At 41.7% G+C, this 25,033-nt stretch overlaps 1 protein-coding gene across 2 annotated transcripts in view; it reads right to left on the reverse strand.

Annotated features, from left to right (window-relative positions):
* ST8SIA2 (ST8 alpha-N-acetyl-neuraminide alpha-2,8-sialyltransferase 2) overlaps positions 1-17,660 on the reverse strand; it is a 493,387-nt gene extending 475,727 nt beyond the window's left edge. The window contains exon 1 of one of the 2 annotated variants that reach the window (XM_073618411.1): positions 17,111-17,660. In XM_073618411.1, coding sequence (XP_073474512.1) covers positions 17,111-17,208 — 98 coding nt within the window. In that variant the 5' untranslated portion in view covers positions 17,209-17,660. The remainder of the gene's footprint in view (positions 1-17,110) is intronic. The other variant, XM_073618410.1, reaches the window with a different exon arrangement.
* Positions 17,661-25,033: the final 7,373 nt, after the last annotated feature.

Genomic DNA, 25,033 nt, shown 5'->3' on the forward strand with positions numbered 1-25,033 from the left:
TCACCCATTCCACTTACTTGGCTCCTCCAGGGCCATCTTAATGCATGGGCACCCCTGGGTACTGCATCAAGTATTCATCTTTAATGTATACATTGTTGTGGTGGGCTTGGATGGAGGAATATCTTTTTTTTTTTGTTAATTTTGCCCGCTGACTTCACAAAAACATGATTACTCTATGGGCATCTTTACTCCTGACTCCTGCACTTCATATACTGCAGGTAAAATAGGGCATTGAACACTTCACTAATTGTCTGGGTAAATCTATTTCTAAAGGTGCTATTGACATGAAATTTTCACCACATGTCGTTAACAACCCATGCAGTCCATACATACAAAGAAAACAAAATAAGTTCAGAAATTAGGTTATGTGTAAGAAAATGGAATGTTGCACACAAGGTAGGTACAAAAGGGCAAGGAAAGCCAAAACACCAGCTGAAATCTATCATTAATTAGAAAGCAACCCCGCCCCTTGCCAGTGCAAATTAATATCAGCTGGTTCAGTCTCAACTGATAGCCTATAAAAAGGTTTCTCATTACCAAGGTGTCACACAAGAAACATCTCATGATGGGTAAAAGCAAAGAGCTCTCTTTCTCAAGACCTTTGCAACCTTATTGTTGCAAAACATAATGATGGCGTTGGTTACAGAAGGATTTCTGTTCCAGTGAGCACTGTTGGGGCCATAATCCGAAAGTGGAAAGAACATAATTTCACCATAAACCGGCCATGACCAGGTGCTCCTCGCAAGATTTCTGACAGAGAAGTGATAAGAATTATCAGAAGAGTTGTCCAAGAGCCATGGACCACTTGTGGAGAGCTTCAGAAAGACTTGGAATTAGCAGATACAATTGTTTCAAATAAAACAATAAGTAATGCACTCAGTCGCCATGGCCTGTATGCACGCTCACCACGCAAGACTCCATTGCTAAAGAAAAAACAGATTGAAGCTCATTTAACGTTTTCTGCACAACATTTAGACAGTCCAAAATTGAAATCTTTGGATTCCATAATACACACCATGCTTAGAGGTCAAATGGCACATCATCCCAAAAACACCCTCCATACCAACAGTGAGGTTTGGAGGTGGGAACATCATTGTGTGGGACTGTTTTTTAGAATACGGTACTGGCAAACTTCACGTCATTGAAGGAAGGATGAATGGAAAAATGTACTATGACTTTCTTGTTAAAAATCTGCTGCCATCTACTAGGATGATGAAGATGAAACAAGGGTGGACATTTCAGCAAGACAATAATCCCAAACACAAAGCCAAGGAAACTCTCATTTGATTTCGAAGAAAGAAAATAAAGTTGCTAGAATGGCTCAGCCAATCACCTGACTGAATCCAATAGAAAGTCTATGGAAAGAATTAAAGATCGGAGTTCATAGAGGAGGCCCACAGAACCTTCAAGATTTGAAGTTTGTTTGTGTGGAAGAATGAGCCAAAATCACACCTGAGCAATGAATGCGACTAGTTTCTCCATACAGGAAGCTGTCATTACCAACAAAGGATTTTCTACGAAGTATTAAATAAATTTCAGTTAGTGTGTTCAATACTTTTTCCCTGTGTCATTTTATTACACATAACTTCATTTCTGAACGTATTTGTTTTGATTTCTTTGTATGTATGGATTGCATGGGTTGCTACCAACATGTGGTAACAGTCTCATGTCAATTACACCTTAAGAAATATATTTACCTAGAAAAATGGTGACGTGTTCAATACTTATTTTACCCGCTGTATATTGTATATTACATAGTCCTGACCAAAGTGTTCATCATCTCAAAAATTGCTGGTTTTAATAAAGCTCTTCTTTAAGGCAGGCTCATGAGTTAGGCAAAATTATATATTTTCGTGTGCAGAAAAGCATGTTAATGAAAGTTAATTTTTTTTTTAATTGATCCTTTGTCCTGACGTTTATGTATGTTTGTGAAGCTGTCACAATATTATGCAATATTACTTGTGGAGTATTATGTTGGTGCAAGGACTTTGACATATGTGTAGAGCGTATACAGGGACGAGTTCTGTTTAATCATCCCCATTAAGCCAAGTAAGTATAAGGAAAGTGGTAAAAAAAATTGCCGGATGGCCGCACTCCATTTAAATCACCTTTATTGATCCATGTAATAAAATGGCAATCCATACAGCAAATGGGGGTAATAAGTAAAGCACAGCTAAGGTGTTTCACACCTCTCCTGGTGCTTAATCATAGCTAAAATGATAGACTCAAACATGGGTATATATACATAGACATATGCAAATGACTTAAATGCAGTTGATCTTGAAATCAAGACCACCCATGTGTAGCTAATAGAATACAAGCAGGCAGTTAACCATCCTGATAAAAACGCAGATGACGTCAGTTGTGACTAAACACGTAGGGCAGAGACTGTTTTGAGGTGACGACATACAATACTGGAAGCAAATGGGAAGTGGGGTGTGCATACCCACGCATTTTTATTGTACAAGCACTTTTGAATTTTAAACATGTGAGTAGTTTTTCTGCCTTTTTAATAAACTTTAAAGTTATATGGAGTTACGCTATGTGGGGTCTTCTCTGTTTGCATATATACCCACGGAGCATCTAGCCAGTGAAGTATACATCAATTGGCCCAGGATGGCTCACCGACATTAAGAATCCAGAGAGACCACCATTACATGCCAGCAGGGTTTTTTTTCAGGGGGAACTTGGTGGAACTCAGTTCTACCACCTCTGGCTCAGACCCTTTGGTGCCTGCTCACCACAATCACTTGTAAACACAGAAGTCCAGTTTCTGTGTTTACAAGTGACAGCTCTGCACTCTGTGTGTAACCCCCATGAACTCTACACTCTGTATGTAATGCAATCCTGATATTTAATCCCCCTTTAAGACCCTTCTACTGTTTGTGAAATATGACCATACCCACTATTTGATGTGATTTGGAGGGTGTGTGGGGGGGAGGGGTTTTGGGGGGTCGTGGTTGAGTTCCAGCACCTATTGTTTGAGAAAAAAAGCCCTGCATGCCAGTATGACCATCTGTAGTGGATGGTCAATATTATCTGGTAAACCTTGTGTGGATCATTGGGTGGAGGTAGACACCACGCACTGGGTTTGGACCTTTTATATTGAATACACTAATTCACAACATTTGTTACCAAGTGAAGCTGGAACATCACAGTGGTTTATGGACTATCATGTTTTGATTTTTCTCACATTGACTTATTGATTTTTCACTTTTGCTAGCGCAACATTTTCTTTCTTTAGAAAAGCAGGACTACCCATTTAACCATTAGTTGTAAAAACTTGAAAAGCAGATATAAAACCTGCACAATTTAAGAACAAAACAAAACATAGATACCAAAATGTACTCATTATAATTATTATAGTGACATGTCCCCCAAAGAAAATATATATACCCCAGCTATAGCAAGCATACATACATATCCCATACATATGTACATATAGAAATCGACATATTGTATCGAACATAACTCACAAGTAATAATGTGGACTAAACATCTGGTGTTACAGTTGTTGAAGAACAAGATCTTAAAATCCTAATTGGTAGAGGTAGAAAGGATTATGTCACCTCTTTTTATGTGAGAGCAACAGGAACATCCACTCATACCGCACCGAAAGGAACCCTCAGATAGCGAATGAGAGGGAGATTTTCTACTGGCATACAGATTGGATGATAGAGTTCTACCTAAAGTGGGGGCTCTACGGGAGCCCGTTCTGATACGCTTGGATAAAATTTGTGCATAAATGGGATCATTATATAAGACTAGTAAGTATTTTTGAATAGTAATCTTAATTTTCCTAAATTCAGCACTAAAGGGAGTTGAGAATACTGGAATGTTTGTAGATTGAAAAGTTATTTTTTTTGTCTTGCAACAAACTACTTTTTGTAGTATTACTGACAATAATGATGGCTCGATTAAGAATAGACTTGGAATAACTCCTACTCTCAAAATGTTGCCTCATATCTTCAGCTTCTCTTTTAACATCTGCATCGCTGCTACAAATACATTTAAGCCTTAAAAACTGTCCCACTGGTATGCTTTTTATGGTATGCCTAGGGTGGCCAGAATCAGCTCTCCAAAGAGAGTTGCCGCCAAACAGTTTCCTATGTGTCTTGGATACCACTCTATCTTCTTCGCGTATAAGAGTAACATCTAGGAACTCAATGGACTTAGAGTCCATAAAACCAGTAAATTGTAAATTAAGGTTGTTATCATTTTACATATAAGAGCCAATCCTGCAAGCTATTCACCTCCCTAGAAAAGATGAAAAGCAGATCATCTATGTAGCAACAAAAAAAACATGGGGACAGACCCCTCCCCCCCCAAAAAAAATAAAAAATACGGGACCTTTCCCACCATCCTATGTAGAGATTGGCCAGGGAAGGGGAGAAATTGGTTCCCATAGATGCCCCCCCCCCCCCCCCACTTCTGGAGATAGTAGCATATGCAAAATAAATTCTTGATTGACATGTGAGTAGTTGCTAGGATATCTCAAGAAGTGAGCAACAGCTAGTAAACCTTATTAAAGGGGGGACGAGTACAAAGTCATCAGATCACACGTAATCCATACATATTCTGAATGCCACTTAAATACCTGTAGATCAACCAGCAACTATTCAGTATCCCTAAGGAAACCTGACAGATCGCATAGCTTCATTTTTATACAACTCAGAATCAAGGACTACTACAGAGCCACCCTTGTCAGCATTTCTAATAGCAATATTGCAATTCTCACTTAGACTCCTGAGAGCCATTTTCTCAGAGAGTGTCAGACACCAAACCACCAGAACACTTTTGGACAATGTAAGTCAGATCCTTCTCCACAGGTTTCTAGAAAAGATCTATATCCTTACTGTGGGGGATAATAGTGTAAAACCTCAGTCTAAATGGTATAACAGTATGACCACCCGATGAATCAACAGGATTAGGATCAGATTCAGAAACCAACTCATCAAGATCACGTATTTGTAGCAGCGATGCCGATTTTAAAAGAGAAGCTGAAGATATGAGGCAACGTTTAGAGAGTAGGGGTTATTCCAAGTCCATTTTTAATCGAGCCATCAATATTGGCAGTAATACTACAAGGAGTAGTTTGTTACAATACAAAAAAAAAATAGCTTTCAATCTACAAACTTTCCAGTATTCTCAACTCCCTTTAGTGCTGAATTTAGAAAAATTAGAATTACTATTCATAAATACTTACTAGTCTTATATACTGATCCCATTTATGAACACATTTTATCCAAGGGTGTCAGAACAGTCTCCTATAGAGCCCTCACTTTAGTTAGAACTCTACCTCCCAGTCTGTATGCCAGTAGAAAATCTCTCTCTCATTGGCTACAATATAAGGGTTCCTTTCGGTGCGGTATGAGCGGATGTTTATGTTGCTCTCACATAAAAAGAGGTGACATAATCCATTCTACCGCTACCAATAAGGATTTTAAGATCTTGTCCTTCATTAACTGTAACACCAGATGTTTAGTCTACATCATTACTTGTTCGATCCAATGTGTGGGTCGGACAACTCGCAGATTGAGGAATTGGCTTCACAATAATTTCTATGATATCGAAAAGAACCACTCTACTAATGTAGCAAAGCAGTGGAATGAGGGCCATAAAATGGACGTAGCTGATCTGTCTATACACGGGGTTGAGAAAGTGGTGCTGCCAAAAAGAGGTGGAGATAAATTTAGACTACTTTGTAAGAAAGAGGTCTTCTGGATCTTTAGTTTAAATACTAGAAAGCCCGCGGGTCTCAACTTCGAGTGGGATGTCTCCAATTTTTTATGAATGAGAGACTTATCCCACTCAGGTTTTCAGCTGTGCTATGTAACTATGTGTCAAGCAATCTAATATGTGGTATTAATGTCATATTGTTCTGTATGAGCTGACATTTTTCCTTTTTTCCTTTATTTTTTCTTTTAGTGTCACGTGGCGTATGCATATGTATATGTATTTGTTGAATTTCTTGACTATTGGTCAATGCCACCATAATACTTATAATGAGTACATTTTGGTATCTATTTTTTGTTTTGTTCTTAAATTGTGCAGGTTTTATATCTGTTTTTTAAGTTTTTACAATTAATGGTTAAATGGATAGTCCTGCTTTTCTAACAGGACAATTAACTACCTGCTTGTATTCTATTACCTACACATGGGTAGTCTTAATTTCAAGATCAATTGCATTTAAGTCATTTGCATATGTCTATGTATATATACCCATGTTTGAGTCTATCTTTTTAGCTATGATTAAGCACCAGGAGAGGCGTAAAATGCATTAGCTGTGCTGTACTTCTTACCCCCGTTTGCTGTATGGATTGTCATTTTATTATATGGATCAATAAAGCTGATTTAACTGGAATGCGGCCATCCGGACTTTTTTTTACCACATATTTCTGATGCATGCAGGGCCGGCACCCACATTACATGCAGAGGCAGAGGAGTAGAAAGGGTTCTGGTACCTTGAGTAGTATATATATCCAGTGAAGTGAACAGCCTCACATAATACACAGAGATGAAACAAATCTTGCTACAAAAGTTTTACTTGTATATCTGCTGTCTATTGCTTTATATCTTCTTTATAAAGTGCAGATAGTATTAGGAAATTTTCTCTCCCTGTTTAGCACTGCAGAGAAGCCTGGGCATACAGCCAAGCCAGCTGATTGGAGGAAAGGCACACACCTCCTCTCCTCATAGGCAGAGACTTTCAGAGATATTCGTTGAATCATTCAGCACGCTGCTAACCTATTTATAGCATCCTCCCCAACACAAAATTCTGGCTGCTTTTATCTCAGTTGGCAGAGAACTTGTCAAAAGTTATGAGGATGATAACAGAAGAATGGAGCAAGAGAAAGCCATGGGACATAGTGCTTTGAAGAGAGATAAGAAAACACTGCAGACATATGTGCCCAGCTCAAGTTTCATGAATCGGGTTTACATCCACTTTAAGGTAAAAAAAAAGCCTTTGGAACCACTTTAGTCTAAAACTGTATATGCTGTGGCTCAAACTACAAAAATATTAGTTGGAATTTTACTGGTCTGGTTTCTATGGACACTTCCATTATCTTCTGTGTTTTCAAAAACATCTTGTATAAATCTGCGGCAAAGAACAATAGTCATCTATTTTGATTGACTCAGAGATCTAAAATTTATTTACTCTGGAGAAATGCGTACTCCGACAAAACTCAGCAGAAATGCCTTTTTTTTTTCAACAAGTGGCTCTGAAATATCAAAATAGCAGAGAGATATGAAACGCTGGCTGATCAAAAGGTGCTTTTCAGTACTAAAAATATAAATGTCAAGCATTGCATCCAATTTAGACACTTTAAGCCACCCTTTGAAATTATTAACAACAACTTTGCTTTGAAAGAACGGGAGATTTTCAAAATGGTCCAAAAAATTACAGAGGCTCTATAAAGTAATGCAATCCAGAATGTATCTGAGCATAAATAACAGAGGCACACTTGAGCCAACAATGAAAGCAGTTCCAGAAGGGCTGTGAACATCTCTAGGCATTGTTCACATTGGGTAAAAAAACACAAAACACCTGCGCTTGTGATGTAGTGCTATGTACAAAGAACTAAATAAAAGCAACTAGCACAGTTTTCTGGTAAAAACAATAGTAACAATAAAAAATAAATGCAGCGCTTATATATTAAACATGAGTAAAGTCCATATTAGAGCTGCATGATTCTGGATCAAATGAGCATCGTGATTTTTTTTTTGCTTAGAATAAAGATCACAATTCTCAGGGTAACATCATCTTTCACATTACACAAAAAACTGGGCTAACTTTACTGTTTAGTTTTTTTTTAATTCATTGAAGTATATTTTTTCCTAAAAAATTGCTTTTGAAAGACCGCTGCGCAAATACAGTGTGACATAAAATAATACAACAACCGCCATTTTATTCTCTAGGGTCTCTGCGAAAATAAAAAAAAAATATATATATATATATATATATATATATATATATAATATTTGGGGGTTATAAGTAATTTTCTAGCAAAAAATACAGATTTTAACTTGTAAGCAACAAGTGTCAAAAAAGGTTTAGTCTTAAAGTGGTTAAACTGATCTCATTTACAGACGGAAGGTCATTCCTTTGATCTAAAACAGGGGTAGGCAACTAGTAGCCCTCCAGCTGTTGAGGCATTGCAAGGCTGGCAGTTACAATTACTCCCAGAGGCATGATGGGACTTGTAGTTCTGCAACAGCTGGACGGCCCCAGATCTAAAAGAACCGAGAGATATATTGTTTCTCTTTATCGCTGTTGATAAACATTTGCCGGCTGAGGCAAAACGCACTAAAAAATGCATAGTTGTGAACCTAGGGTCAGGGCCAGTTCACACTGGAGCGATACAGGAACCCTGCGAATACAACTTGCAGGCAGTTCACACTGCCATATGAGAGCTGCTGGGAGTGTCAGTAGAAAGCTAATGATACCCCCAAATCAGTTTGCATATTGTAGAACGAACTGCAAATTCAGACAACACCCATGCGATCCGATTCTGCTGCGGACCAAAAAGAGGGTCCTGTGCGAGTTTGGTCCGAATGCGATGCAAATTCAACCATACTATCTGTATGGCTGAGTTTGCATCACACAGACATCACATGTGATTTGCAGTGTTGGGCAAATCAAACTTGATGTCAGAAAGCACAGCAGTGTGAACCGGCCCTAAGGCCCATTTCACACTTGTGCGACTTGTCCTGTGACTCCTGCGTCCATAGACATCAAGATTACACTGGTATTGCTTCAAATCACATCAAATTTGAGGCAAAAAGTGATGCAAAATTGTGGGACTTTCAGGTCGCACAAGTGTGAAAGGGGCCTTATGGACCTCAAGTTGTATGAAAAGTCAGTCAAGTGTGAAAGGAACCTAATGAGATTCTTTGATAACACCTTTGAATTAGGCCCCATTTGCGACCAATGCCTGTGTGATCTTGCAGTATATGGACCTCAAGTCGCATCAAAGTCAAACCAAAGGGACGAATTTGACCCACTTGCAGGATGCACAAGTGAGAATAGGGCCTAATTAAAAGGTATTATCCATAAGTCTCATTCACACTGCTGCCACCTGAAAGTCACACTATTTTGCTGCCACTTTGCTGCTGCAACTTGGCCCCAACTTCTGGGAATGCCTCTGTAGTATTGCGCCCTATGTACCTCAAGTCGCATGAAAGTCACACCAAAGTAGTACAGGGACTACTTTGAAGTTGTTGCCACTTGAAGTAGCACAGATATGAATGGTTATCATTGAGAATCATGGGGTACAACTTGTCATGCAACTCGGAGGTCCAAATTTGCTGGAAGTCGCCCAACCGTGAAACAAGTCATATATATTTTAATAGAAAGGAGCTCATTTATATTTGCATAGTCCTTACTGATAAACATCAGCAGAACAAATGTAGGAAGTGATGTGTGCACATGGGCCAGAAGCAAATGTGTGGTGATGCCAAACAAATCAATGAACCCCACTCACACCAAATCTAACTACCACATCCACCCCCACATTGAGTAAGCACAAGTACATATCCTACACGTACCTGGCAAATAAACAGCACCTCCTCTTTGCTAAAGAGGGACCTCGCCATGTCCACCTAGATGGAGATCCTGACCAGCACAGGAACTTCCGGGTGATTACAATGACTCATTTCCGGGTCAGAAGGTGAAACCACGCTCTTTTGATCGCAGCTGCGAATATTTGATCACAACCACGATTAGAATTTTTTTATTTTTGTTTATTTGCAGATATGCGAATCTGTATTTCTACATATGATATTTGAAGGTAAACTTAAGGGAGTTCGAAAAGAAATGGTGTCCCTGGGATAGCAGAAGCTAAATTACAAAGGCCCAGTTTGAGCCCTGGTTCACATCGACAGCGGGAGGAAATCGTGTGAGTTCAGCTGAATTCACACAATTTCATTCCCGCATGTCAGTCTCAACTGCGGGGGGGAATTTCAGAGACATCTGTGCATGTTTCTGCACTGATGTCAATAAAAATCGCACCCTGAAGTCACCAAATAGTAGTACAGAAACTACTTTTGGAAATTTTGGCGTCGCACCAATTAGGACGGTGCAATTGACAGGTCAAATTGCATGTCAAATCGCACCTATAGTGAACCAGGGCTGACACATACAACATTGCCTATCCACCAGCCGAATTCATTACCTGCAATTCTCCACAGCTGTTATAAATAAAGATTTCACCTTTATCATTTACTTGCAGGTGTGCTGAAGAGATTTTTTTTTTATATAGAAAAAGATATAAAAGAAAGATATTGCACTTCCCCAAAACCACCACCCCCAAAACTAATTAAAAAGAAGAAAGAAAAGAAAAAAAACACAGCAACAAGCTTAATAATGTACTTTTATTTTGCCAGCAGAAACAAAATTATGTAAATTCATTTACTAGCTTCAAAAAATGTCTACAGGATATATGGTGCTACATTTAGCAAAAGTTAGCAATTGGGTTTTAAGGGCCCTGCTCATAGGAGCTTGCAATCTAAAATTTGTCTAAACCTTACAGTGGACACAGCTTTACTTTCCGCGTATAACGGACAGCACATCACATTGTTATCTGCAAGATTATAGAAACATACTTAAGTCATTATTCTTACAAAGCATTCCAACATAATATTAAAAAAGGCACATATTCAAAATATAACACCCACCACCAGCCCACATTCCACACACATACATACATACATAGGTGAACATGTTCTGCTGGAAGTTGCATTTCTGTGTACATGATTAAGCAATGAGATCAAAGAGTAGACGGTCAGCACATGCTCCCAAACCATGTTTGCATGGTCAAACAGGAACAATACACACACAACACTGACAGGATGGCCACATAAACCCAATTTTGATTGAAAAAATGCACAAGAATTTCAGCACACAAACAGCCCTAGTTGGGCAATTGTCATTATGCACAATATCATTCCTTCTCCCCCACAAATCACAGCAAAAAACCTGGCCTTTTCAGGCCAAACGAACCCCCCCTACTGCAGCCCTTTATACAAGATTGGTTCTATTGTTAGCACATTGACACACGCCCAATAGAAGTACACGCCCACCAGTATCTTTCAATCTGTCTCTTCATGTATGTCTAAAGTGATTGCACCTGATGAGCAGGAACACATAATACTATTTGCAACTGTGTTAGCCCTTGGCTATGTGCATCAAATCTCCAACTACAGGCCAAAGATTGAAGTCCATTTGCATCCACATAAACAAAGCAACAGTTTTCTAAGCATATGTACCTGTGCAGTGTAAACCCTACAATTCTAAATGTCCATGTCCCTGGGCATGATTAGTGCTAACAAACATAACATCAGTCCCTGGCTGCAATGAGCTTCCAATCTAAAGTCCAAAACTAACTTTCTTACATTAGAGACTATTTCGACAGGAGACAAATAAAATTGCTAGCATGTCTTTAGATTGTGGTGAGAAACCCACACAGGGAGAACATATAAACATTGACACAACATTAGCATGTTGGGGAATTTAACCAGCAACCCCGGTGCTGCTAGACAGAGTTGCTACCCACTTAACCAGCCTCATCTATGTTGTGTGAACCAGACCTAAGGCTTGGCTTACAGATTCCGCTCTAATTCATTCCTAAGATCTTCTTTTGTGTTGAGGTCAGGACTCTGTGCAGGCCAGTCAAGTTCCTCCACCCCAAACTCACTCATCAATGTCTTTATGGACCTTGCTTTGTGCACTGGTCCAAATAATTTGGTTAGGGCTAGACCCCTTAGTTCCAGTGAAGGGAACTCTTAAGGCATCAGCATACCAAGACATTTTGGACAATTTCATGCTCCCAACTTTGTGGAAACAGTTTGGGGATGTTCCAACATGACTGCACACCAGTGCACAAAGCAAGGTCCATAAAGACATGGATGACAGCTGAATTAGAGCAAAGACTGCGAGCCAGGCCTTCTCATCCAAAATCAGTGCCCGGCCTCACAAATGCACTTCTGGAAGAATGGTCAAACATTCCCATAGACACAACAAACCTTGTGGACAGCCTTCCACAGCAGGTTTGGGATTTAAACCCAGACGCTCAGGGATGTTAAGCAGAAGTTCTAACCTCTAAGCCACAGAGCTGCCACATGTGAAAACCTCCTACACATAAATACACATAAATACTGCATTTCCTTGGACATACAGGTGATGGAATTACATTACTCTTGATTTATTCTGTGATATTTGCTGGTTCTTTGTGGGTGAGTGTAGAATAGTGATATTACCCTCAGTTTTTTGGGAATTACATTTTGATTTCTGATGTTGGTACACGTATCACATTTTTTGGGCTCAGATTATGATTATTTGGAAAGAATAAAAAACAAAAAATGGTGACTCATTTTAAATTTGCACCAGAAATGGTATTGTTTACGGATTGTAAAGACACCTGTATTACTCTGGGTAAAGATTGTTGTGAGATGGAGAGTAACAAGTGAAAGTGAAAGAAAAAAAAATATTTTACCAAAACATCAAAACATTCCACATTCTGGCATTCTTAAAAACAAAATAGATTAAGTAGAAGCAACAATGTTGCAAAGTAAAATTTATTTCAGAGAAAGATACATTTCATCTCAACATTAACCACTTCAGCCCCGGAAGATTTGCTGGTCAATGACCAGGCCATTTTTTGCGATACGACACTGCGTCACTTTAACTGGCAATTACGCGGTCGTGTGACGCTGTACCCAAACAAAATTGACGTCCTCACAGAATAGGGATTTGTTTATTTACACATACAGGTCCCTGTTCTGCCTCTCGTGCTCATGTTCGCGCATGGCCGGTGGTCATCGCGACCGCCCTTTCATGAGCATCAGCACCCCTACTGTGCAGCGGGCGCGCGCCTGCTAACCCATTAATGCCCATCAGTGCCCATCAGTCCCGCCTATCCGTGCCGCTTATCAGTGCCCACCAGTGCCGCCTATCAGTGCCCACCAGCGCCACCCATTAGTGCCCACCAGTGCCACCTAACAGTGCCCATCAGTGCTCATCAGTGCCACATATCAGTGCCACCCATCAGTGCCCATAAGTGCGGCATATTAGTGCCTCCTCATCAGTGCCACCTAATCAGTGCCCATAAGTGCCGCCTCATCAGTGCCCATAAGTGCCAGCTCATCAATGCCCGCCAGTTCAGCCTATTAGTACCCATTAGTGCCGCCTCATCAGCGCACATCAGTGAAGGTGAAAAATTACTTAGTTACAAAATTTACTGACAGGAAAAAAGTAAAAAACATTTTTTTTGTAAAAAACAAAAAAAAAAACTATTTCTGTGAAGAAAATGATAAAAAATTTGTTTGGGTACAATGTAGCATGACCGCGCAATTGTCATTCAAAGTGCGACAGCGCTGAAAGCTGAAAAATGGCTTGGTCAGGAAGGGGGTGTTAGTGCCTGGTAGGCAAGTGGTTAACTGTTTTCAAAAGCAGTTACATTCAAGGCATGCTGTGACTGATAACTGTCACAGTTGCTTGTGCTCCCAACCGAACTATCAAGCCACCAAATGGTTGGTGTCATAACTGATCACATGTGTAGCACCATGGCAACTGCAGATCAAAATGAGGGTAAGATTGCAGCTTCTGTGGCTGTAAGGCATGGGTGCTCAACCTGTAGCCCTCCAGCTGTTGCAGAACTGACAGTTACAAGCTGACAGTTACAAGCATGACTTCCAAAGTCAAAGGCATGGTGGGACTTGTAGTTCCACAACAGCTGGAGGGCCACAGATTGAGCACCTATGCTGTAAGGGATAGATAGGAGAGTTTAGTTTTGCTTTAAGGGCTGATTCACACCAACAGCCAAGTTGATCAATCACAACACATCACACTGTTTACTTTTTTCTTTTGTTAGAAATTTATTGAAATGTGATAAGTGACATTTCATTAAGTTCTATGCACCATGGGCAGTGTTGAAATTTGAACTTGCACTTTGCAAGAGAATTTTCTCTTAGTTTATAAGGTGAAAATTCATTTTGCAAAAATACCTAATCATGTGCAAGGAAAATAACAAAAACTGTAATTTTCCTTGTACATGAGTAGATAAGGGAAGTCAACAAAGCTTTGCCTCATTCACTAAGCTAAGGGAAAATCCCTTGCAAAGTGAACAGCCTATTTGCCTTTAGTAAATCAACATATATAAAGAATTTGTGTAAATATATATGTTGCACTTTTGGAGGTTTTGTATATTGACCTTAAAGAGGAACTGCAGTCTGCTCACATGATTTGTAATAAAAACATCTTTGCCATTCTGAAGCTTCCCTCCAACCACTTTGCATATTATTTTATATATACTGTGGTTCTGTACTTGCCAAATATGCTGCAGAAATCTCCCACCACTGAGTGTGTCTGCAACCATTTTAACTGTGGGCAGCTGAAGGTGCTGCCTGTTCACTTCCTGGATTTACACAGACACACAGAGGCATGCCTCCAGCTCTGCAGCCCTGCAGCTCTCATTGGCCCTCTTATGACTCTCCCCCCCTCCCTTCCTGGCAAACTCTCACTTTGAGAGTGAGAGAGAGAGCTGTGCATGATGTCATAAGCCTAGGCTTTTTACCAGACAAGAAACAGGAAGTGGGGTGTATAAGGTATTTATTTACTGGCAGAAAAAAAATGTTTTACCATCAGAAGTTAAAACAACAAGGGCAGAAAATTTAATAGATGAAAAGTTGAAAAAAATGACTGAAGGTCCGTTTTACTTGCAAGCTGCCTGGGGAGATTTTGTCCAGCACTGACTGTTCATGGGTTTACAATTTAGTAAATAGAATCCAATTGGATGTTCCAATTGGATGTTGTCATTTAGTTTCTAAGTTGCACTGCAAAAACCCCTAGAATCCAATAGGTGGCCATGAGCTACGTTGACTGTTTGCCCCAATTTTATACGTGACTAGCAAAAACAAATCTATACTCAAACAGCAGCTAAACAAGCACCGGCTTTATGAATTGCTAATACCAGTGTTATTCTGTTTTTCTATTGTTACTAAATAGTATGAATAAATAAATATAATACATACTAAATTTTAGTATTTATTATATTTATTTATTCATATGTCTTTGATACTTTGAACAGTAATTCACCAGTTGCATAACAGTAACAAAAATCCTATTGCAACATGGACAGATAGTTACTTTGTTTCTATTATAACATAATGGTAAATGAGAACAAATAAAGGATAGTTTTTATTAGCTGTTGACCCAAGCCTCCGATCTTGGAGGTGATTCACACCATTGAACTCCTAGTGGCTTTAGAATTCCTTAGTAAGTTATGTACATGTGTTCAAAGCAGACAGGAGGGCGAAGGGATAATGAAGGCTCTCAGCACACCCTGGAGATGCTAGAAAAGCTTAGCTCATCCCCTCCTCTGTCTAATATTGATCCAGACACGTGTGAGGACAGTGCCAGCAAAACAGGGGCAACTCACCACACCCAGCAATGCATCATAGCCAACCCAGTAGCCACATACACAATGAAACCATCACCCAAGCCCCTTCAGATTCCTATATGTCCAGGTGATAGAGCAGCAAGCTAAACATCACCCCCAAGCCCCTTTAAATCCCTCTAGGTTCACATGACAGAGCAGTATGCCAAGCATCATCCCCAAGCCCCTTCAGATCCCTCTACCCCCTAGGTGACAGAGCATCATCTCCAAGCCCCATTTAATTCCTTCAGATGTACAGGTGACCGAGCAGCAAGCTAAGCATCATCCTCAAGCCCCTTCAAATCTCTCTGCCACTATGGACAGAGTATCATCCCCAAGCCCCATTCAGATCCTTCAGATGTCCAGGTGACAGAGCAGCAAGCTAAGCATCATCCTCAAACCCCTTCGGATCCCTCTGCCCCTATAGGAACAGAGTATCACCCCAAAGCCCCATTCAGATCCTTCAGATGTACAGGCGACCGAGCAACAATATAAGCATCATCCTCAAGCCTCTTCAGATCCCTCTAACCCCAGGCGACAGAGTATTATCCAAAAGCCCCATTCAGATCCTTTAGATGTCTAGGTAGCAGATCAGCATGCTAAGCATCATCCTCAAGCCCCTTCAGATCCCTCTACCCCCAGGAACAGAGTATCATCCCCAAGCCCCATTCAGATGTCCAGGTAACAGATCAGCATGCTAAGCATAATCCCCAAGCCCTATTAAGATCCTTCAGATGTCCAGGTAACAGAGTAGCATGCTAAGCATCAGCCCCAAATCCCTTAAGATCCCTCCACCTCCAGGTGACAGAGCATAATCCCCAAGCCCCATTCAGATCCTTCAGATGCCCAGGTGACAGATCAGCATTCTAAGCATCATCCCCAAGTCCCTTAGGATCCCTCTACCTCCAGGTGACAAAGCAGCAAGCTAAGCATCATCAGTCTAGTGAAAGTTCAAATATTAGCCCTGCTCTTCACAGCCACTGACTTCTATCTAAGAGGCACTATAGGAAAAAAAAACTAATGAGGCTTCCTAAAGACAGTTTCTTCCTTGACAGTAGAATGGCTGTGGACTCCAGACCTACATGCATGCCTGTAGCAGAGACAAGTCTAACCCTTTTCTAACAGTGAAAGGGTGTGAATTCTTGGCAGGGTAGCCTGGTAGTGTATCCTCCAGCCTTATGTTGTGATATGAGTATAGCTTTGCATCATCATCAGCATTGTTGTTTTTTTTTTTCCTGTATACACAACTGCTTTGCCTTGGGAGCTCTCTACTCTCTTGCTTCTGCATTAAGCACGTTGCTTTCCGACAATAGGATCCGACAATAAGCAAACCTATCATTACCAGTCCTAGCCTAGCTCACCTCTACTTCCACTTTGTTGATGTGATTCCTGCTAATAGAAATAATCAAAGCTTCTAGAAATAACACAGATCAAGACAAGAAGCATGCAGATCGCCATCAAAAGTATTGATTCATTGAATACAAACAGTATTGCCTATCAACACCATAAACACTGTGCAATCTGATCACTGCTGTGTGTTTGTACTGGAATCAGAAAAGGCAGGATAGAGTTAAACAAGAAGCAAGCTGAAGTATTAAGACAAAGAAAACTAGATAATGAGCGACCTCTCTGTGCCCCTCCAGCCATTCCAACATGACAAGGGAAAAATGATTTACCCCATCTCCTGCTCCAGCTCTGAGATGTCAGCCAGGATGAGGAAGACCACTAGCAGGGTGACAGTGGCAAGTACCCAGCTCCTGAAGTCCGGATTCATGGTTCTCTGCTGCTTCTCCCAAAGCCTGCCAGTGCAAATCAGCGAGGTGAAGGTGAGAGCTGGCAGTCCAGGCAGCAAGTCAATCCTGGCTTGCGCAAGGCAGGCTTCCCCCCACCCCACCCCTCCTTAGTCCTCCTTGGCTGAGTGCAGGTGGGGAATGGGGGCAGATCGTTGTCACCTATCATCAGAGTGCATGCTGCTGTGCTCACACAAACTGGCAAAGAGAGAGATCCATGCAGAGGCACTGACATCCACTGGCTGACACAGAGATCCTCCCTCTTCTCCCTCCTCTTCTTCTCTGCTCCTTAAACTTAGTGTAACAAAGGGAGAAGTGCTCACCTGGGAGCAGGCAACAGACAGCAGGCAGTAAGGGAAAGCCACCAGGGATAGACTGACTGAGAGCAAGTAACAGTACACACTGCCTGAAGGAATTGGAGAAGGGATGGCTTACATAACAGCCACTGGGAAGGTTGTGTCTGAAATCATTCTGATGTGACATTATAGTGCCATGCACTTTGTAATATTTCTTGTATGGAAATGTTGGATAATGGGGGAGAGAGCACAGGGATCATAAGCACACTTGGCAATACATAGAATGAACCCTGGGTTGGCTACAGATTCTGCTATGACTCATGGTGGTGACAACACTCAGTATTGTCACATCAACAAAGGAGTGCCCACTCCTTCCATGCTCAGTTCATTAGGACTGGCAGGTTCATCTGACAACCAAAGGTGTGTAACCCTTCATTTAAAGTGGTATTTTTATGGATACCTTTCCCATTCAGTTAAATTGTATGTTTTCAGCTTTCAGTCTTTTATTGGTTGAACAAGATGGACTTGTGTCTTTTTTTCAACCAGGCTAACTATGTAGCTATTGCTAATAGCAGTGGCAATGTAAATCAATAATAAGGCAAACAATAAATTCCATGTATCATTTAACCACTTCAGCCCCGGAAGGTGTTACTACCTTAAAGGGGTTGTAAACCCTCATGTTTTTTCACCTTAATGCATCCTATGCATTAAGGTGAAAAAAACACCTGGCAGTGACCGGCCCCCCAGCCCCCCCCCCCTTTTACTTACCTCAAACTGGTCCCACGGGGACGCGCCGTCTCTCGGCTAGGGGGTTCACGGCTGTTGATTGGGTAGATTGATAGCAGCACAGCCATTGGCTCTCGCTCTTGTCAATCAAATCTAATGATGTGGCCGCTGGGGGGCGGGGCAAAGTCCTGCATTCGTCGTCTATGGGTGTACCTGTACAGCGTACCTGTACGCCCTTTTGCCTGCCAGTGCCATTCTGTGGACACACATCGGTGTGCGCTGGTCAGCAAATGGTTAAATTATTATTTTTTTCTTATTTATTTTATAAATTTTTTTTTTTTTTATATTGTCCCTTTAAAAAAAATTCTGATCACTTTTATTGCTGTCACAAAGAATGTAAACATCCCTTGTGACAGTAATAGGTGGTGACAGGTACTCTTTATAGAGGGATCGGGGGTCTAAAAGACCCCAAATCCCTCCTTTGCACTTAAAAGTATTCAGATTGGCAAAAACGGCAAATTCTGAATACTGTAACATTTTTAAAATCGGCACCATTGGCAGCCGAACAAACCAGAAGTGACCTTGCGACGTCGCTTCCATGTTTTTGCCTGTAAACAAGGCAAAGCTGTTTCCGGCTTTGTTCCAGTCTCAGCCTAGCCGGCGGAAGTGCCGAATCATGGATCAGGTCTCCCAGTGGGATGGGAGGCCCGGGAAGAGTGTCAGAAGGCAGGGGGAGGGGGGATGTCCCCGCCCACTCCTTTAGGTTATCACTAAAAAGCCAACTGCCCACTCTAAAAACCAGTACCGGGGTGATGCCTGCAGCTGCAGGCATCACCCTGGTTTAACCCCTTCAAGCCATGAACGCAAATTTGTGTACGGTCGGCACTAAGAGAATTAACTGCTAAATACCTCTTCTCAGCAGTATATACTGTAGCAGTCTTGTGTCTGGCTGAGCACTGGTAAAGCTTGTAGGAGGAGTTTTCATTCCACTCTGACTGTAATATTAGGCTGCATGACACCTGGCCCTCTGTCTGGACAGTGCTGATTGGCCCTGTGCTGATCACATGCACCCTCCCAAGAAAAAAAAAATAAAAAACTCTCTAGCAATACACACCAAACTGAGCATGTGCAATGCTCCCAAGGCTCTCTACTATCAGGAGATGGATTGGAGACTGTGGAAGAAGGGGAGGTTCAGAGAAGACAGATTTAAACAACCTTTTTACACAGTGCACAGGATTAACCCCTTAGGTTCCACAGTGAATATAACAAGTATGCTTTACTGCATATACAGACTGATTTTACTGTTGTGAGTTTAGTGACACTTTAATTTAACTTGAAGACTCTCAAACATAGAATTAGGACCGCAGTATACAGAGGAGCTTTGATGAGGCACTGCGGCTTTCACATATATTTGCACATGTGTGCAATTAAACCCTATGTGAGTTTAAAGCAGGGTTTCTCAACCAAGGTTCCATGGAGCCCTAGGGTTCCTCCAGAGGTTACTAGGGGTTCCTTGATCAATGAGCAATGTTCTGCCTCTCAGATAAGTTCCCACTGACACCATTGATCATTTTAGCTATCTGTAAGGGGGGTAATTCTTCCCAATGACCGCAAATGTAAGAAACATTCTGACCATCACACTAATGTATCCAGAGTTGTAGATATAGTCATTTTTAGCGGGGGTTCCCTGAGATCGGAAAACTATTTCAAGGGTAACTCTGTGTTGAAAAGGTTGAGAAAGGCTGATTTAAAGTTTTAAACCCAAAAGCAAACCAATATTATATTTCAGCTTACCAATTCTTAGATGTGGTGGCTGCATTTGTTTTCTTTTTTTAGGCTTTCTTTATTTTATTTTCACCTGGTGATCCGGCCAGTGAGTCTGTTGTTATTCAAAAGAACATGCTGTCCTACGGATGTAACAGTTAGAGGGCTGATTTCTTTGACAGCTCACTTTGCTGTCCATGGTAGCTTTTCCTCCAGGTCTCCCCACCCGTCCGGAGTTCCCTGATGCCCCATTTTGAGTGAATATGTAAAACATATTCCCAGCCTTTGGTTGTCATTGAACTCTATACATTTTTTTTGACGCACCAATCAGGGAAGCAATTATTTTGGAAGTCTGTGATAATCAAGAAAATATCCTCCTTGTCTAGCACTGCTGGACCCTCCCTCCTGCCAAGAATCCCCATAGCAAGCAGCTTGCTATAGGGGCACTCAAGCAGACTCATTCCTGAGTTGCTGGCTCCGCTCTGTGTGTCCTCCCCTCACTCTCTCCTAAGTTGCTAACTTGCTGTGATTGACAGCAGCAGGACAGTAGCAGGATGGCTGATGTCCCCGCTGTTGTCTTAGCCAATGAGGAGGAAAGCTCTCATGCACATTACTGGATTGAGGTGGGGCTCAGGTAAGTATTAGGGGGCTGGGGGGGGGGGGTGTTGCGCACAGAAGGTTTTTTTTTGAACCTTCATGCACTGAATGAGAATTTTTAGATTCAGAGCTATCAAAATCCCTGCTGTATTATGGTGTGGAGGGCAGAAAAAACATTGGGGGTCTAATAGACCCCTGATGTCTCCATAAAGAGAACCTGTGACCTGTCAATGCTATCACATAGGGGGCTTGGATATATTTTGCTGTTTTTTTGCATGTTTGTTTGAGGGGTAATTGTTTGCATTTCTCTGGTTATTATAGTATTTCACTGGGCTTTTTATCTTAGAAAATAGGTACAGGTATTCCCCCTTCCAAGTCATCCCTTGTCTCCGCCCCCTAGGTTAAGACTAAGCACAAGATGTGTGAAACACGTTAACCTTCCATTCATCCCTGTGACTGCACCTGTCTACATCAGTGTTTCTCAAATCCAGTCCTCAAGGCGCCCCAACAGGTCATGTTTTCAGGATTTCCCTCAGATGAACCGGCTGTGGTAATTACTAAGGTAGTGAAACTGATCAAATCACCTGTGCAAAATAATGGAAAGCCTGAAAACATTGAGCCTTGAGGACTGCAGTTGAGAAATACTGGTCTACATTACAATAAAGAAGTTTTTATTGGTATCCCGTTGCGGTGTGTGGCTGCCTATTCCAAGTTTTCTTGTATGTCGTGGTGATGGGCCGGGCCAGCGCCTGTGGGGTTACCTGCTGTGGGATCTTCTTGGCTCACATGGAGCGGTGATTTCTCCTCTTTCTCCTCTACCTTCTTGTCTCTGCCCCTTACCTACCTCCAAGCACTGTCCCTTGGTTCCATCCTCTACCCACCTCCCAGTACCACCCCTTTTAAAGAATGCAGAACCAAGTATCATTTTGTGTTGCTAAGTAGTTTGTATGGAATTTGTTAATGATAATCAGAAAAGCAGTAAAATAGATCCACTGCAGCCAGAAAAAATCGACCACTCCCAGCAACAACTGACCCCTCATAAAAAAATATATCCCCGCCCCAGCAACAATAGATCTATCCCAGCAGCAATTGACACTGTGTTCCCCCCTGTTCCTGCTGAAAAAAACACTGGTATAACATATATTTTTGCAATAAGCAACTTCTGGAGCGTGCCCGCGGGTCCTGGGAACTTGATGTTCTCCGGTGGCCCACGATTGCGGTGTGGAGAGGTAGAACGGAGAGATGCCTATGTAAACACGGCATTTCCCCGTTCTGCCTCATGTCATGACAGAGATCTACTGCTCCCTGTCAACGGGAGCAGTGATCGCTGTCATTGTCCTAGGTAGCCCCTCCCCCCCACAGTTAGAATCAATCCCTAGGACACACTTAACCCCTTCATCGCCCTCTAGTGGTTAACCCCTTCCCTGCCAGTGTCATTTACACAGTAATCAGTGCATTTTTATAGCACTCATCGCTATATAAATGACAATGGTCCCAAAATAGTGTCAAAAGTGTCCGATGTGTCCGCCATAATGTCGCAGTCATGATAAAAATTGAAGATCACCGCCATTACTAATAAAAAAAATTAATAATAAAAATGCCATAAAACTTTTTAAAATACTTTTTTTTTCTATATTTTTGGGGGATATGTATAATAGCAAAAAGTTAAAAATATTGCTTTTTTTTCAAAATTGTCACTCTTTTTTTGTTTATAGAGCAAAAAATAAAAACCGCAGGGGTCATCAAATACCACCAAAAGAAAGCTCTATTTGTGGGGAAAAAAGGATGTCAATTTTGTTTGGGTACAATGTCGCATGACCGTTAAAGCGACGCAGTGCCGAATCGCAAAAAGTGCTCTGGTCAGGAAGGGGGTAAAATCTTTCGGGGCTGAAGTGTCATACACAGGAGGAGGAGGAGGAGTGAGGGGACTCAGGGAGGACTCTGCAGTCTGCACTTGGATTTGCCGCGGACACTGCAAGTACTGCTCATGGACACCAGTGTCCATGTACAGACACCTTGCCGATCCCTGGCGGTGCTCAGTTACTTTGACAGGCTGTCACTGAAACGGCCCACTGAGCCATTGGCCCACTGGGAATTTCCCAGGAGTCCCGATGGCCAGTACATGCCTGCCACTGCAGCAGGGGGGCCAGAGTGTGCCCTCACCTTTTTCTTTCGAATGCGTGACCTTGCCACTGTTTATGCTGATCTGGATGCCAAGTGTCAATATATGCGTCTGAGAGAGAGGGGGCACCTTCCACAGTAAGAGTTCGCAGCTGCACCACAGGAATTGGTGAGGGTGCTCATCACCAACCATTCACACTATTACCAAGAACTGAGGAACTGGAGACAGGATTTTAGGTCTATGACAGCTATACTGCACCTGTGTCATGCTTATTCAGCATCTATACCACATCCATACTGCACCTATACCAACTCAGTATTCAGACTTTATAAAGAATGCAACAAGAAATGTAAGGGTGCAATTAGGGTGGCTAAGATAGAACACGAAAGACACATAGCGGGGGAGAGCAAACAAAATCCCAAGAAATTCTTTAAGTATGTAAACAGTAAAAAAGGGAGGACAGACCATATTGGCCCCATAAAGAATGAGGAAGGACATCTGGTTACAAAGGATGGGGAGATGGCGAAGGTATTGAATTTATTCTTCTCCTCAGTCTTCACGAGTGAATCGGGGGGCTTCAGTAACCAAAACTGCAGTGTTTATCCTCATGACTCATCACAGGAAGCACCTCCATGGTTAACAGAGGACAGAATTAAAATTAGACTTGGGAAACTTAACATTAAAAAATCACCGGGACCAGATGGCTTGCACCTGTGGGTACTTAGGGAACTCAGTCAGGTGATTGCCAGACCGTGTGTTCCTAATTTTTACAGACAGTCTACTGACTGGAATGGTACCAGCTGATTGGAGAAAAGCCAATGTAGCACCAATATTTAAAAAGGGCCTAAAATACATCTCTGGGAATTACAGACCGGTTAACCTAACATCAATAGTATGTAAACTCTTGGAGGGGATGATAAGTGACTTTATACAAGATTTTAGTAATGAGAACAGTATAATTAGCAGTAAACAGCATGGATTCATGAAGAATCATTCTTGCCAAACCAATCTATTAACCTTGAGGTGAGTTGCCATCTAGATAAAGGAAGGCCCGTAGACGTGGTGTATCTGAATTTTGCAAAAGCATTTGACACAGTTCCCCATAAATGTTTACTGTACAAAATAAGGTCCGTTTGGCATGGACCATAGGGTGAGTACATGGATCGAAAACTGGCTATAAAGGCAAGTTCAGAGGGTGGTGATAAATGGGGAGTACTCGGAATGGTCAGGGGTGGGGTCCCCCAGGGTTCTGTGCTGGGACCAAAGGGGATTAATTCCAGAATTTCAGAGATAATACGATAATTCTCCTGCAGTACAAGACTCTGGTCCAGCCGCACCTGGAGTATGCTGTCCAGTTCTGGGCACCAGCCCTCTAGGAAGGATGTACTGGAAATGGAGCGATTACAAAGAAGGGCAACAAAGCTAAAAAAAGGGTCTGGAGGATATTAGTTATGAGGAAAGGTTGTGAGCACTGAACTTATTCTCTCTGGAGAAGAGAAGCTTGAGAGGGGATATGATTTCAATATACAAATATCATACTGGTGACCCCACGATAGGGATAAAACTTTTTTGCGGAAGGGAGTTTAACAAGACTTGTGGCCACTCATTAAAATTAGAAGAAAAGAGGTTTAACCTTAAATTACGTAAAAAGGTTCTTTACTGTAAGAGCGGCAAGGATGTGGAATTCCCTTCCACAGGCGGTGGACCGCAACATACAGGGATATACCGTGTAATTCTGACATATAATCAAACACATAGGTTGGACTTGATGGACTTGTGTCTTTTTTCGACCTCCCCTACTATGTAGCTATGTAACTATGTAACTCTATATTGCATTATACCGAACCTTTACCATATCTGAACCCCATCCACCTTTGCACCTGTGCCAAGACTATACCACCCATATACTTTACCTATAATGTATGCTGGTTAACTGGGACTGTCGTTAAGTGCACTGGGGCTCTTAAAGAGCCCCAATGATAGTGGGCAGAAGAACATCTCAAAGGACTGCCTCTCCCATAATACTTATTCTGCAAGCCCAGTTTGTTCCCCTGTCCCCTTCGCTACCTATTCCCTTTTCTTTTGGACAGTGCATACCCTGTCAGTCCAGAACTAACATCTCCGCCATAAATACGCTCTGGCAGTATAGTTCCAGCACTCAGTAGATTAAGCTTTATTACTGCCCACTGCTGCACTTTGCGTGACCTTGGCACTGTTTATGCTGATCTGGATGCCAAGTGTCAATATATGCCCCTGTACCTTTAAAGAGGGGTGGGCTCCCTCTAGGCTCCCCTGCCCTCTGTC

Source organism: Aquarana catesbeiana, linkage group LG03, assembly GCF_042186555.1.
Source record: "Aquarana catesbeiana isolate 2022-GZ linkage group LG03, ASM4218655v1, whole genome shotgun sequence".
Taxonomy (NCBI): domain Eukaryota; kingdom Metazoa; phylum Chordata; class Amphibia; order Anura; family Ranidae; genus Aquarana; species Aquarana catesbeiana.